Source organism: Myxocyprinus asiaticus, chromosome 32, assembly GCF_019703515.2.
Source record: "Myxocyprinus asiaticus isolate MX2 ecotype Aquarium Trade chromosome 32, UBuf_Myxa_2, whole genome shotgun sequence".
Taxonomy (NCBI): domain Eukaryota; kingdom Metazoa; phylum Chordata; class Actinopteri; order Cypriniformes; family Catostomidae; genus Myxocyprinus; species Myxocyprinus asiaticus.
In genome coordinates this window covers 29,677,663-29,690,931 of record NC_059375.1, presented here as the reverse complement: position 1 = coordinate 29,690,931, position 13,269 = coordinate 29,677,663, and the positions used below count along the sequence as shown (strand labels likewise).

Here is a 13,269-nt window from a genome sequence, read left to right as displayed (position 1 = left end):
TTGCTCCTATTGGAGCACACTTTGAAACAAATCATGCTGGGATGGGTCATCACGTTTTACACAAACATATGGAGTCTACACTGATGAGCCAAAAACATTATGACCACCTCCCTAAAATGCTGTTGGTCCTTCGCGTGCCACCAAAACAGCACCGACCTGCCGAGGTATGGATTCTACAAGACCCCTAAGTTGTGAGGTGGAGTCGCCATGGATCGGACTTGTTGGTTCAGCACATCCCACAGATGCTCAATCGGATTGAGATCTGGGGAATTTGGAGGCCAGGGCAACACTTTGAACTCTTCATCATGTTCCTCAAACCATTCCCAAACAATGGTGCAGTGTGGCAGGGCGCAATATCCTGCTGAAAGAGGCCACTGCCATCAGGGAATACCATTGCTATGAAGGGGTGTACCTGGTCTGCAACTATTTTTAGGTAGATGGCACATGTCAAATTGACTTCCACATGAATGGATTGACCCAGGGTATCCCAGCAGAACATTGCCAGAGCATGACACTCCCTCCACCGGCTTGTTGTCTTCCCACAGTACATCCTGGTGCCATCACTATGCTCATGTGCCCATTGTAGGCTCTTTCAATGGTGGACAATGGTCATCATGGGCACTCTTACCCGTCTGCGGCTACATAGCCCCATACGCAGCAGGATGCGATGCACTGTGTGTTGTGACACATTCCTCCCATAACCATCATTAAAATTTTCAGTGACTTGTGCCACAGTAGACCTTCTATCGGTTCGGACCAGACGGGATAGCCTTCGTTGCCCTTGCGCATCAGTGAGCCTTGGGTGCCCAACACCCTGTCACCAGTTTGTGGTTAGTCCCTCCTTGGACCACTGTTGGTAGGTACTCACCACTGCTAACCGGGAGCACCCCACTAGCCTTGCCGATTCAGAGATGCTCTGACCCAGTCATCTGGCCATAATAATTTGGCCCTTGTCTAATTTGCTCAGGTCTTAACTCCTGCCCATTTCTCCTGTATTCAACACGCAGACTACGAGAACTGATCGTTCGCTTACCATCTAATCCTCCCAGACCTTGACATGTGGCCTTGTTAGGAGATGATCAACATTATTCGCTTCACCAGTGAGTGGTCATAATGTTTTGGCTCATCAGTTTGAGTCAATCCTGAAAGTACATAATTAACTTTTTTTGCAAAGCAGTAAAGCAGAGTTTCTGCTGTGCCATTTACTTGTGCTCTGCATGTAAGAAATCCATGTACATGTGTACGTGTGTGTGGACACCAGCATGCTTATGAGGCTGTGCAGAGCTACAGAATTGCTGCGAAATCCCGGCAAGTGACAGTACCTGAGAAGTTGGCTTTGGTCACTGGTATGGAAAACAATTAGAGTTTAATGCAGCACACTTTGCTTGGTCACAAATCCAATAGCAATCAGCCTCGTCCTTGGTACCCAAATCAGCCTGCATTTAGATATTGATCTACCACTGGTGAGGACCACTCCAGGTTTTATTTTTATTTTATTTTTTTTACTATTTATTATCCAGAGATGATAGAGGCATCACCGGCGAATTCATCTCATCAAAGTAAAAGCACCTGATTCGGAGTGTTCACTTTAGTACAATGTCTTTCAAAGTTTCACTCCAGGAGAATTGCTGACCCTCATGTTGTTCCAAACCCATATGACTTCTTGCATGAAACACAAAAGGTGATGTTAGACAGAATGTTTACCTCAGCCACCATTAATTTTCATTGCATCTTTTTTCATTCAATGAAAGTGAATGGTGACTGAGGCTAACATTCTGCCTTGCATCTCTTTTCTGTTCCATGGAAGAAAATCATATACTGTAGGTTTTTGAACAACATGAGGGTGAGTAAAATATGATAGAATTTTTAATTTAGGATGAACTATCCCTTTAATTTTTCAGTTAACATGTGTGGTTATTATTACACTGTTGACGAAGCACCGTGTGATTAAATGCACTATATTGATCTTTTTTGCCAGTATCACAAACATTCACCATTGCTCACTCTCATTCACTCAGTGACATTAACACATTCTGATTGGCAGATGAAGAGTTGGTGTCGATAAATATCTTGATTGCAGCATCAGAAGTACTTGAGGGCTATCGGTTTAGTACCTGTGCAGTGTATTCTCCAATATGGACAAGCAAAGAAAATGGTTCTCAATGTGCACATTATAAATGAGGTTCATCAGAGAGACAAAATACAGTAATGTGCCATTGGTTATAGATGGGGTTTTGTATGGAGATTGTGAGTCCTGCTCTGTTTTAGAGAAGCCAGCCAGTCAGTGGAATGGAGAAATTACATGGAATGCATCGTTAATAAAACTCCACCACTGGAATATTGATGCCCATGCAATCAATGGCAAAATAATTGCTTGTCATGCATGTTGAGGAGAAATTTCCTTCCAATCTTTGCAGACATTTGATTAGCCAGGTCCTCCAAACTTTTTTATTTGGAACAAATGAATTATTCAGCCACCTGTTTTTGTCTGTGCTGGAAAACAGCCAGAGTGCTGTCATTGCCCCTTTCTCGCTCTTTAATTCTTTCTGTCTCACTCTCTCCCTTTCTCTCCGCTTTACTGTTTGCACTATCTTTGCACTATCCTCTCCTTCTCTTTTGTCTCCATAATCTTTTGATTTTTCGGTTCTTTCAATGAACATATCAGTCACTGAACTTGCTGAGGCACTTCACTTATACTGTTTAAACCATTCCATCAGATTTATTTCTAAATCTGAGATTTTGATGTTATGAAGTTATTTTAAGTTTGTGTACAGATATTTACAAATGTTTCATATGTATCTCCCCTCTTTATTCCACCTCTTACCCTTCTTGCTACAGCAACTGATGAGGGAAAGGCAGCAGATGGCCAGTCGCCCTTTTGCCTCGGTCGCAGTGACGCTGGATGTTGGTGACCCACAACTAGAACTGCTTCAGGGGGGAATTGAGGTGAGTGTGACCACTGAACTCAGTATTCACCCTGGACATTTTGGGTTATACCTCTGTTTATTTAATGCACACTATTTACAACACAGACTTTTACTACTAACTACATTATTTATTACAGCTGATTGATTTATCAAATATACAAGATATATTCATAATGATTTTTATGCCCTTTTTTTCTTTTTTTTTTTTTTTTGGCCATTAATGTAAATAGTTCATCCAAAAATTACAATTTTGTCAATTTTTTCACTATAATGTTTTATCCAAAACTGTATGACTTCTTTTGAGGAACACAAAGGCTGTATGTAAATGGAAGAAAGAAAGTCAGTAGAGTTAGGAAAAATGTGAGGGTGAGTTATTGATGACAGAATGTGTGTGTGTGTGTGTGTGTGTGTGTGTGTGTGTGTGTGTGTGTGAGTAAACTATTCCTTTTATTTTTCTTAAAGTCTGCAAATCCATAGATTAGTTTTGCAATTCCTCCCTGCCTTCCAACTCGCTAGTATGAAAGCACTAAGACAAACATGTTTTAATACTGTCTTTGAAACTATCTGTTTAATAAATCGATTTATAGCTTGTGATTCTATGATTTGTCACCCATATATGTTGGTAAATATTGCTGTTTAATACTAGGAATTCTTATATTGGTGTATATAAATGATTAAATATCATTTAGTGAGAAACTATGTGTAATTTTATGTGTAAGTTTGATTATTTTATACTATATCTTTTTTTAACTATATTTTTATTGTATTTTACTCTAAAATGCTGCTTTAAACATTTTGAATCTTGGCTACAGCAGCTGTTTGGTCGAAATGATGGTTCCTCTGTATGAAAACAATTGTAAGCCATTTTAGAGCAAATGCATAAATCAAATATTGCCATAAGGCAGAAAGATATAGAGATAATTTAGTTATCACCTAGGTTATATATTATATTTCAGCACACTTTGTAATGTAATATATACTACAATATACACTTCTAACCTTTACAATAAACTCAACAAAGTTTACAGTCTAAATAATGAACAGAATCAGGCAGAAACTGCTTACAATTTGACAGCAGCAGAACAAACGGCTATACACAACACACACACACACCTGTGAGAGCAGATCTACCTGCAGCTCTGCATTGACGTTCAAAACGCACTTGATGTGCCTCTCTAGAATCCATTATTGCAGAGTGGAGTGGTGCTCGGCGAATATTATGGGCTGTTGGATGACACGGCACAGATGAAAAGAGCACAAAACAACATACTCGTCAATCCTCCATCTGAACACTGTTTAACATTTGTGTTCTTTTTACACAAACTTCAGCTTCACTCTTAAGTGCGCGTCTCTCATATACGGGGAGCCAGCCTTGTGAGAATAACCACTTAAGTCCTGCGAAATTGCGTCCACAAGCCATTTGTTGAGAATAAGAGCTTTGTTAACAGAATTTGTTTTTATAGTGAACATTTTGGCTTCAGATAGTACCTGCGAATTCGGCTTCAGTATCGTGTTCTTTCTCTTAATGTTCTGCATGGTAAGAAAGTCTATTAGCTCAAAAGTTCTTCTGTGGAGATGCTTTGAATTTCATTTAGCTGATGAAGTTTTGAGAAATTACTGTTCCTGTGCTTTGTGATGTGTTTCATCACTCTGGAAGTTCTGTCACCTGAATCTTTTCAGACAAGATTCCTGCTGTTCTCTTCTCAGCCTCATAGAGGCTCGATTTCCACTAGCAGTGCAGATCTTCCAAAAAGCTGCCATAGACACATAGGTTCACCTCAGGAGACTCACTATAAGCATCACCTCTCAAAGACATCTATCTCAACTCATTCCCTCAAAGCTTTGAATACAATAGCATTTCAAGCTTGTATTCAAGATATAGAGCTTAGCCCTCGAATGCGTAATGAAACACATAAAGGCCCAAAAATGCTCATTAGGGTTTCTAAACACTTTTGTACACTAATGTCCATAGTGAATTTGAGCTTTTCTTTTAGATGCCTCCCTCCTGAGCAAGTGCTTCCTTTGTTTATTTCTTAGCTCTTGAGGACATCTTGGTCTGAAATTCTTAAGCGTCTGCCTGCTGTTTTATTTAGTCTTTTGGCATATGTGTCCCCTCATGTTGTTCTCCACCAGCCTTCATCATGTGCTGAGTGATCAACATTGACACTTCTTGGAGACTATTGAGGCAGATCCAGATGTTGACTTCACTTTGCTGGGATCTGGCAGCAGCTGAAGGTGAAAGAAGGGAAATGAGAGCAATTCTGTTCTATAAAGGTTAATTAAACAGCATCTGGTGCCGTTGAATTGTTTAGCATAACCTGCTAATAATAAAAGAGGACAATCCAGACTGCTGTTCAAAACAGTAATGTGCGCCTGTAGCTGAATATCCTGGGTTCAAGACAAGTTAAGCTCAATAGACAGCATTTGTCTATTAGTGTAATGCGTTACATTTAAAATTCTTGTAATCAGATTACAGTTACAGACTTTCAATTAATTTAATTACTTTTAAGTACATAATACGGTTATGCTTATTTCTAATATATTATCTATGTAGAATACATGAATTATGGCCCTGTAACGAGTCATTGTGAAGGAGAAATGTGAGGTGCTGAGTGATTGACTTGTGTGTACACTGTAAAAAATGTCCGTCATTTTAATAGTAAAAGACTGTAGGTACCGTAAAATGTAATTAAATTTGTGTGTGTGTGTGTGTGTGTGTGTGTGTGTATATATATATATATATATATATATATATATACAGGTGCATCTCAATAAATTAGAATGTCGTGGAAAAGTTCATTTATTTCAGTAATTCAACTCAAATTGTGAAACTCCTGTATTAAATAAATTCAATGCACACAGACTGAAGTAGTTTAAGTCTTTGGTTCTTTTAATTGTGATGATTTTGGCTCACATTTAACAAAAACCCACCAATTCACTATCTCAAAAAATTAGAATATGGTGACATGCCAATCAGCTAATCAACTCAAAACACCTGCAAAGGTTTCCTGAGCCTTCAAAATGGTCTGTCAGTTTGGTTCACTAGGCTACACAATCATGGGGAAGACTGCTGATCTGACAGTTGTCCAGAAGACAATCATTGACACCCTTCACAAGGAGGGTAAGCCACAAACATTCATTGCCACAGAGTGCTGTATCCAAGCATGTTAACAGAAAGTTGAGTGGAAGGAAAAAGTGTGGAAGAAAAAGATGCACAACCAACCGAGAGAACCGCAGCCTTATGAGGATTGTCAAGCAAAATCGATTCAAGAATTTGGGTGAACTTCACAAGGAATGGACTGAGGCTGGGGTCAAGGCATCAAGAGCCACCACACACAGACGTGTCAAGGAATTTGGCTACAGTTGTCGTATTCCTCTTGTTAAGCCACTCCTGAACCACAGACAACATCAGAGGCGTCTTACCTGGGCTAAGGAGAAGAACTGGACTGTTGCCCAGTGGTCCAAAGTCCTCTTTTCAGATGAGAGCAAGTTTTGTATTTCATTTGGAAACCAAGGTCCTAGAGTCTGGAGGAAGGGTGGAGAAGCTCATAGCCCAAGTTGCTTGAAGTCCAGTGTTAAGTTTCCACAGTCTGTGATGATTTGGGGTGCAATGTCATCTGCTGGTGTTGGTCCATTGTGTTTTTTGAAAACCAAAGTCACTGCACCCGTTTACCAAGAAATTTTGGAGCACTTCATGCTTCCTTCTGCTGACCAGCTTTTTAAAGATGCTGATTTCATTTTCCAGCAGGATTTGGCACCTGCCCACACTGCCAAAAGCACCAAAAGTTGGTTAAATGACCATGGTGTTGGTGTGCTTGACTGGCCAGCAAACTCACCAGACCTGAACCCCATAGAGAATCTATGGGGTATTGTCAAGAGGAAAATGAGAAACAAGAGACCAAAAAATACAGATGAGCTGAAGGCCACTTTCAAAGAAACCTGGGCTTCCATACCACCTCAGCAGAGCCACAAACTGATCACCTCCATGCCACGCCGAATTGAGGCAGTAATTAAAGCAAAAAGGAGCCCCTACCAAGTATTGAGTACATATACAGTAAATGAACATACTTTCCATAAGGCCAACAATTCACTAAAAATGTTTTTTTTTATTGGTCTTATGATGTATTCTAATTTTTTGAGATAGTGAATTGGTGGGTTTTTGTTAAATGTGAGCCAAAATCATCACAATTAAAAGAACCAAAGACTTAAACTACTTCAATCTGTGTGCATTGAATTTATTTAATATACGAGTTTCACAATTTGAGTTGAATTACTGAAATAAATAAACTTTTCCACGACATTCTAATTTATTGAGATGCACCTGTATATATATATATATATATATATATATATATAAAGATGATACATGTAGTTTTAATGTAAAATAGCGTACAAATAAAATTTTTAGATGTTAAAAAGTATGGTTTTCCTATATGAACAAGAAAGATATATAGACATTATTTTGAATTTGTTGAGCGGAAAAGTGTTTTAGAAAGTACCTTAAAAGTAAAGTAATTAGTAATGTGATTAATTTTTCAATTAAGTAATTAGTAAAGTAATCTGATTACAATTTTACTTTTTAATTTTAATTAGTAATTTTTTGTGGATTACTATTTTTAAGTAATTTACCTAACACTGCTCTGGATTACAGTGATTCAATTACAGTGGAAGTGAATGGGGCCAATCTGTAAACGTTAAAATACTCAGTGTTTCAAAAGTATAGACACAAGATGTAAACGATATGCGTGTTAACATGATTTTAGTGACATAAATAATTTCTTTGTAAAGTTATATCCAATTTTACAAGTTTATTTCCATGATGGCGTAACACCTTAAACCCTAAAATGAACTTAAAAACGATTTAAACATTACAGCTCTTTTTTTTGTGCTTTTTTTTTTTTTGCTTTTTTAAAGAAAAGGAGGGATGAAATGGCTTTTGTTGTAATCAACATTTTACCACAAGTGCCACAGCTCAATGTGTGTGATGGTCATGTGAGCTAACCACTAGGCCACAGCTCATGTAAAAGGCCTTTTTAAAGACCCCATACAAATTTAATTTGAAGTTTTGTGGCTTGAAAACCATGTCTAATAGCTGTGAAGACATCTTTATGCTAGTGTACTTCTATAAATTGTCAAAACAAGCCTTTAGCAGATATACGCATTTACATTTTACATGTATTCATTTAGCAGATGCTTTTATCCAAAGAGACCTACAAAATTAGGAAGGATACAACATAAGCGATTCATCTTAAGGAGACAGTAACACGAAAAGTGCTGCATTACAAAGTTTCAATTGCATCAGAAAAGCACTAAAACAGAGATTAACAAATTATTATTATTAATTTTAGAATTTACAGTCAAACAGACCAAAAATATGAATGACTCATCATGCACTACATAGATTTTGTCCAATCAAATATTGTCTAGAAATTCGAATGTCCCTCCCGCTAATGCCACCTGTAACCTACTATAAGGTACCAAATCATGGGTCATGGCTGTAATGTAACTAAAGCCTATTGGCTATTTGCAAAAAAGGGATGAGCCTGTGATTTGTTCCTCCCAAACTTCCAGTTTCAATAGGAAATTCGTCAACACTGGAAAGAATCTGTGCTTGTCAAGCTGTTACGTGGGGTTGATTTCTGTAGTGAGAGCAGCTCATTTTTTCATTCCCTGGCAAGGTTAGCCAGCATCCATCATAGGTCATGTAAAGACTGCTCTGGCTGTGCATTGAACTGGGCTGGTCTGTGTTGGCCTTGACTGGACTGGAGAAAGAATTGTGTGTTTAGGTCAACAGAAGTGCGTTATAGAGCCAATGTGAAGACAGCCCATTTAGAATGGTGCAGATGACACAGATGCTGCTCCACCACCATGGCCAGCGCGCAACATATGGGCCTGTTAACAGTTGCAGAGTATGATGGATGGAGGCTATCACCAGGCAACAGAGAGAGGGACGTTTAAATTATATTGTGTATGTAGCCGCACAGTAGTGAGCTTTTATCTACAGACTAGCGCTCATGCTCCCTGTCTCTGCGAATGCTCCTGTTAGCCATGCAAATGAGATGCTCCGCAGGCTGTTAAGAGCTGGAGAAACATATAGATGAAGAGGTTTGCCCTGTTGGTTTATGGCTTTGTTTGTGTTTCCATTCCCATTCTCTGCTTAATACTCGTGGCATCAGTAGTTATTGACTTCATCTTCGGCAGCAGCCAGTTACTGCAATACATATTTTTGATTGTGCAAAGAGAGAAACAGAGGAAATTAGAGACGGATGGAATAAAGAAAGCATAATAATAATGAAGAAAGTGAAACGAAGGATAGATTGAGGTAATTAAAAGACCCAACCGTGCCAGATATTCGGCAAGTTGCTGCATTAACGAATAAAAGGATTCAGGGTGGAAAACTAGTGAATGAAATATTGGATGATGTACAGGATAAATCAAGTAAATAGAAAGCATTGCACACATTGTCGAGAGATGAAGACATGGCCCATAAAGCGTCTCTCATCAGCCTGTTTGTCTCTGTGTCTAATTAGGATCTGGCTCACTGCTGCTGAGCTGAATTCATCAGCTTAGTCAATGCTGTGGAGCGGAATAGAGTTGGCCCTCAATTAGGTGCAAGTCAGCAGGGCTGTATGTCTTTTAGAGGCATTTAGAGGGAAACGTGCAAGAAACTTTCTGGCCCCAAGATTTAAATTAACACTATTTGTTTGCATTGTCCTGTACTTACAAGTTCAAATGTGAGAGATTTAATTATGTTTTAAAGTTTTATTTTAAAGTTTATTCATGGTCAGGCCTATCACTGTGAACAGTGGTGGGATCTAAAAATCTAAAATATGAAATGTTTAGAATAAATAGATTTGTACATTTTCTAAAGAAAATGTTTCTAAAGTTAATGTGAGTGGTGCTTGCCTTTGCAAAACTCACCGCCACAATGTTGCAGTTGGCTTGACAACAGTGCATTTTCTAGGGCTGTTTCTAGGGTTATTTTCTAGTTTATTTTCCTAAGGTGTTCTGAGTGGTTGCTAGGTCATTGATAGACTGTTACTTACTGGGCCAAGTCAAATAAGGGCACATCCAAGTCTATATGATGTTCTGGTCCCTTGATATTGCTTGGGAGGTCTTTGTCTTGCAGGCAGAAATTCCACACCCAATCACTTAGAAATGTAATTTGAGGTATCATTTCTATTCGTAGCAAAAACTATGCATGATGAATTACATGCCAAAGTTTAATACTTGGAGTTAGGGGTTTATTCAAATCCCTGACGCCAAGTATGAGCAATATTAATAGTGATGTTCGCTTGCATTAGCAAACACCCCTAAAAACCTGTTTGTGTATTATTCATATAACATGAAAACCTCACTGTTAAATTACTTTCCCCAAAGCATCTTTGCAGAATGTGTGCCGTAATGGAATACACTGTAATCTCATTTTGCAAACAAACGTTAGCTTAGCTTGCTCGTAGGTCTCTAAACTTTATCGTTATTCATTAGCTGTGTCATGGCAATACTCTCTAAATGGCCTGCAATTGGATTACTCTAATCTGTGTGGAGCAAGGCTAATGTGAATGAGACAAATATCACTGAATTCGAAACCATAAAGGATGAGAGTAAATGCATGAAAATGGATTTGTCTGATCGTTTGGAGTTGTTGGCTAGAATGAAGGTCTCGTTAGAGGGTTTATTTGTTGAATACATGGACCCACAAACCCATAACAGACTAATGAGAACCTTCTAGGTGCATTGTGTGACAGATTTTATAGGATGGATGTGTTGTAGAAGTTCTATAGGGAGGATTTTTCCATGGCAGCAAAAGTCAAACGGGTTTGAAACAACAATAATCACAGAATTTCATTTTTGGGTAAACTATCCTCTTAAGAACACGTTAATTTTAGCTACAGACAGACTCTTGAATGCTGAAGACAATTGTGTTTTTGTCTACGCCTTCTCGTTTTTAAAAGGAGAAATGCCAGACACTGGAAAGACGGTTTACAGTGATGTCAGAGTCAAAGACCCACCTCTCATGGCTTACTGTACAGTAATTCTTCAGTAATTTTCCTTGTAATTTATATGCCACTAGCTTCACCAAGCGAAATGGTGGTTCCATGGCTTGGAACATGGCACATCAGAATTTAGAGTCAGAATTATCAGTTTTATAGTTGACATAAGTAAATTAACGTAGCAGGTTTCTTTAGGGTCTCTAATATGAGCCATTTCAACTGGCCACAGGTCTAGTCTTTTAGTCCAGTGATGGCAGTTTCCTAGGGCAACTGTTATGATGTTCACAGTGGAATATTCCTGAAAAATTTTGTTCCCTGTACATGAATAAAAGTTCATATTCATTTAACATTCATACTGAACATTCATATTTATATAGCTTTACTACCTAGGCCTTATGTTGACGCACATCCTTAAAATTGTGATATACGATTCAGTACAAGTATTTGATCCATGGATCATGGATCTGATCCATGATCTAATGTGGTAAGATGCCTCATGGACAACATTTTACACTATGTCCTGTCATTAAAATATTAGATATTTTTTTCTTGAAAGGGAATTGTCAATCTAGTATATTAAAAGATGCCCGACCCCCACCACCAAACAGACAGAAAAAGAACATTAAAATGAGTCATGTATTACAAATCTTTTAAGATGAAGCTTTTCTCATTTATTTAAGTTGAAAATGTCTTTCATGTCTGCAGAAGTGGTCACCCCTTTTCTCCTTGCAAGAGTCTTTTGTTAAATGATGTTTGGGTGTGAAATTGAAATGAATCTCTATATTATGCATAACTACTTAGCTACCTTTCTGGAAGTGGCCAGAAATGGATACATAAGTGTAGGTTTGAAAATGGAGACATGTAATTAAGTGCGATATTTAGCATGAATCACTTGATCGGTGGGTTTTGCCAGAAATAAAAAGGTTTATTGTGTCAGTTAAGAGAGGATGCACTTGCGTATGAAGGGCAGATTGAACAGTCTTGAGACAGCTGTCAACCATCAGTGGACACTGTTCGTGCTGTCTATCACTTATGACAAATAGGGTGTAATTTGGTGGATTTGAGACTTCTCCCCTGGAGTCTGAATAAAATGGAAAATAATTTTTTTGACATGCTGATGGATACTATAAATACAAACCACTTGTGTAAACAAGGAATGTGACTACGTTAGAGCTGCCCCGTAATAGTCGACCAAATGTTAGTCGATGAGAAGAGTCTTGGTCAACCAAGTTTTGATTGGTCAGTTCGTCGCAGAAAAAAAAAGAACTCCACAGGAAACCGACGGTCACTGGTATTACTGCTGGTTGGATGCTAGGTGGTACTATGGGGTAATTTTCATTGAGCAGGGTTAGGGTTAAGCATACACAATAAAGCAAGACACCTTGATTTCAAACTTTGAACTTTATTTTTGCATTTATTTTAATTAAAAATTCAAATTAAACTGGAAAAAAATTGTGCAATTAAAATGTGTGTTGTTCAACTTTTTGAAAGATGGCTTTACAACAGTTGTGAAGGGCAACATCTCTTTGGAAACTAACCTACTTCATCTGTGCATTCTCTACCGCTCGGGTATTTTGTTGTCCGGGAAGATACATCGTGTGTGAATAAATTTGTTCTGTTCCCTCCTTCACGATATTTAAGCAATATAGCAATAGCACAATTGCGAGTGTGATATTGCTTATATATAACAGTTCAATGAACAAGTACATTTGCATGGAACTACTCTCTTACACGATGGATCAGAATCTGCCATTGCTGGTTCAGACCAAATGATGTGTCCAAGCCTTCATTAGTAATTCAAAAATGTCACTTCAGAAATAGTATCACGGCTTGTGCTGTTTCTACCAAGTTATTGGATAAACAAGGGTGTGTGTGTGTGTGTGTGTGTGTGTGTGAGAGAGAGAGAGAGAGAGAGAGTGTTGGTGTGTGTGCCATCACCTGTTGCCACTCCCAAGCAGAGATGCTGTCAGCTTTCTGAAGATCTGCTTTCTCAGTGGAAAAATAGCCATCCAAGTGAGGGTATTTCTCCCTATTTCACGGTAGCCGGTGCACAAACGTCTTTCAATATAGAAACCGCAATGTCCTCCGCCATTTTAAACAGCACGTCCTCTCCAATGTGGAAAGTCTGGCAAGAGGTAAGCGCCTTGAGTTTGTGTAATTAATCAGTCTGTTGTGTCTCTCAACTGTGATGAGCCGTAATGCTGAAGTTGTTCATTTAAAGCCGTTTCCTAGCTTTAGTAGTGTAGTAGTAATTCGAGCGATCACATAGAGCTGTTGTATGTAAACACTGACTGACGCGGATTCACTCAACTGGCTCATATCACACACAAAAATGGTATTTTGCCTCC

At 38.5% G+C, this 13,269-nt stretch overlaps 1 protein-coding gene across 1 annotated transcript in view; it reads left to right on the top strand.

The window, feature by feature from the left end:
• LOC127423623 (attractin-like protein 1) overlaps positions 1–13,269 on the top strand; it is a 165,667-nt gene that overhangs the window by 126,810 nt on the left and 25,588 nt on the right. Inside the window, exon 27 of the mRNA XM_051668087.1 lies at positions 2,839–2,946. Within this exon, the coding sequence (XP_051524047.1) occupies positions 2,839–2,946 (108 nt within the window). The remainder of the gene's footprint in view (positions 1–2,838; positions 2,947–13,269) is intronic.